The following is a 1,070-nucleotide window of genomic DNA, read 5'->3' on the forward strand; positions in this document are numbered from 1 at the left end:
CTCTCTCTCTCTCTCTCTCTCTCAGGTTCATGCAGGACCTAGAGGACATGTTGGGTTTCAGACCCTACTCTTTCTATTTCTATATGTGGAAGTACGTGTCTCCTGCCTGTCTCACCGTGCTCATCGTTGCCACGGTGATAGAGATGGCCGTCAGTCCTGCAGGGTACAACGCCTGGGTGGAGGAACTGGTCAGTGAATCATCTCTCTCGTGGTAGCTTCTCTGTCTCGTTCTCTTTTTCATCCTCTGTCTTACTATCTGCTTTGTATTTCAGATGTGCATTTACTTTTTAAATGTTCTGTTCTAAGACTTTCCTGCCAGTTCAATGATTGTTTAGATAGTACATGTATGTTTAACTATTTAATACATTCACTCACTCTCTCCTTTCTCCTTCCTCTTGTCCCCCCCCCCCCAGGCGTCGGAGAAGTTCCTCTCCTACCCTCCGTGGGCTCTGGGCGTGGCCTACTCCCTCATCATGGCCGCCATGCTTCCTCTCCCCTGCGTCTTCATCGCGCGCCACTTCAACCTGCTCTCTGACGGCTCCAACAAGCTGTCCGTCTCCTACCGTAAAGGCATGACCAAGGAACTCTCTGGCCTAGAGGAGGAGAACGAGTCCCGCTTCATCCTCGGTAAAGGCACCCCCAGCCCCAGCCCCTCGCCCATGCCTTCTCACCGCCCCTACCTGGGGCCCGGCGGAGCCCAGGAGATGACCAATGCGGCTGGATATGGTACCGGGACACCGACCAAGACGGGTTATCAGAATATTCATTCGCCAGAGTCCGAACTATGATTGATCTGACTGACTGAAGCACAAGACACCCTATCTATCAAACACAACTCAACAAAACCCCGAGAGAGAGAGAGAGAGAGAGAGAGAGAGAGAGAGAGAGAGAGAGTAACTGACAAGGTTTCAGTGTAACCTAACCCCCTCCACTTCATTCCTCCATTACAGGACAGCATCTCTCCATCCATAATAATTAGGATATCTTCTTCTCCAGGTAATGTGGTTAAGAGGTATGGTGTGTTTTGGTGTAAGTGTGTTAAAGTCAAACACTGCAATACGACGGCCACA

The 1,070-nt window shown here is 50.5% G+C and overlaps 1 protein-coding gene across 1 annotated transcript in view; it reads left to right on the forward strand.

Annotated features, from left to right (window-relative positions):
* Positions 1–807, forward strand: part of LOC139417404 (sodium-dependent neutral amino acid transporter SLC6A17-like) — a 45,727-nt gene extending 44,920 nt beyond the window's left edge. Inside the window, exons 11-12 of the mRNA XM_071166677.1 lie at positions 26–188; positions 414–807. Of these exons, the coding sequence (XP_071022778.1) occupies positions 26–188; positions 414–788 (538 nt within the window). The 3' untranslated portion in view covers positions 789–807. The remainder of the gene's footprint in view (positions 1–25; positions 189–413) is intronic.
* The last annotated feature ends 263 nt before the right edge of the window (positions 808–1,070 follow it).

This window comes from Oncorhynchus clarkii, chromosome 9 (assembly GCF_045791955.1).
Source record: "Oncorhynchus clarkii lewisi isolate Uvic-CL-2024 chromosome 9, UVic_Ocla_1.0, whole genome shotgun sequence".
NCBI classification, from domain to species: Eukaryota; Metazoa; Chordata; class Actinopteri; order Salmoniformes; family Salmonidae; genus Oncorhynchus; species Oncorhynchus clarkii.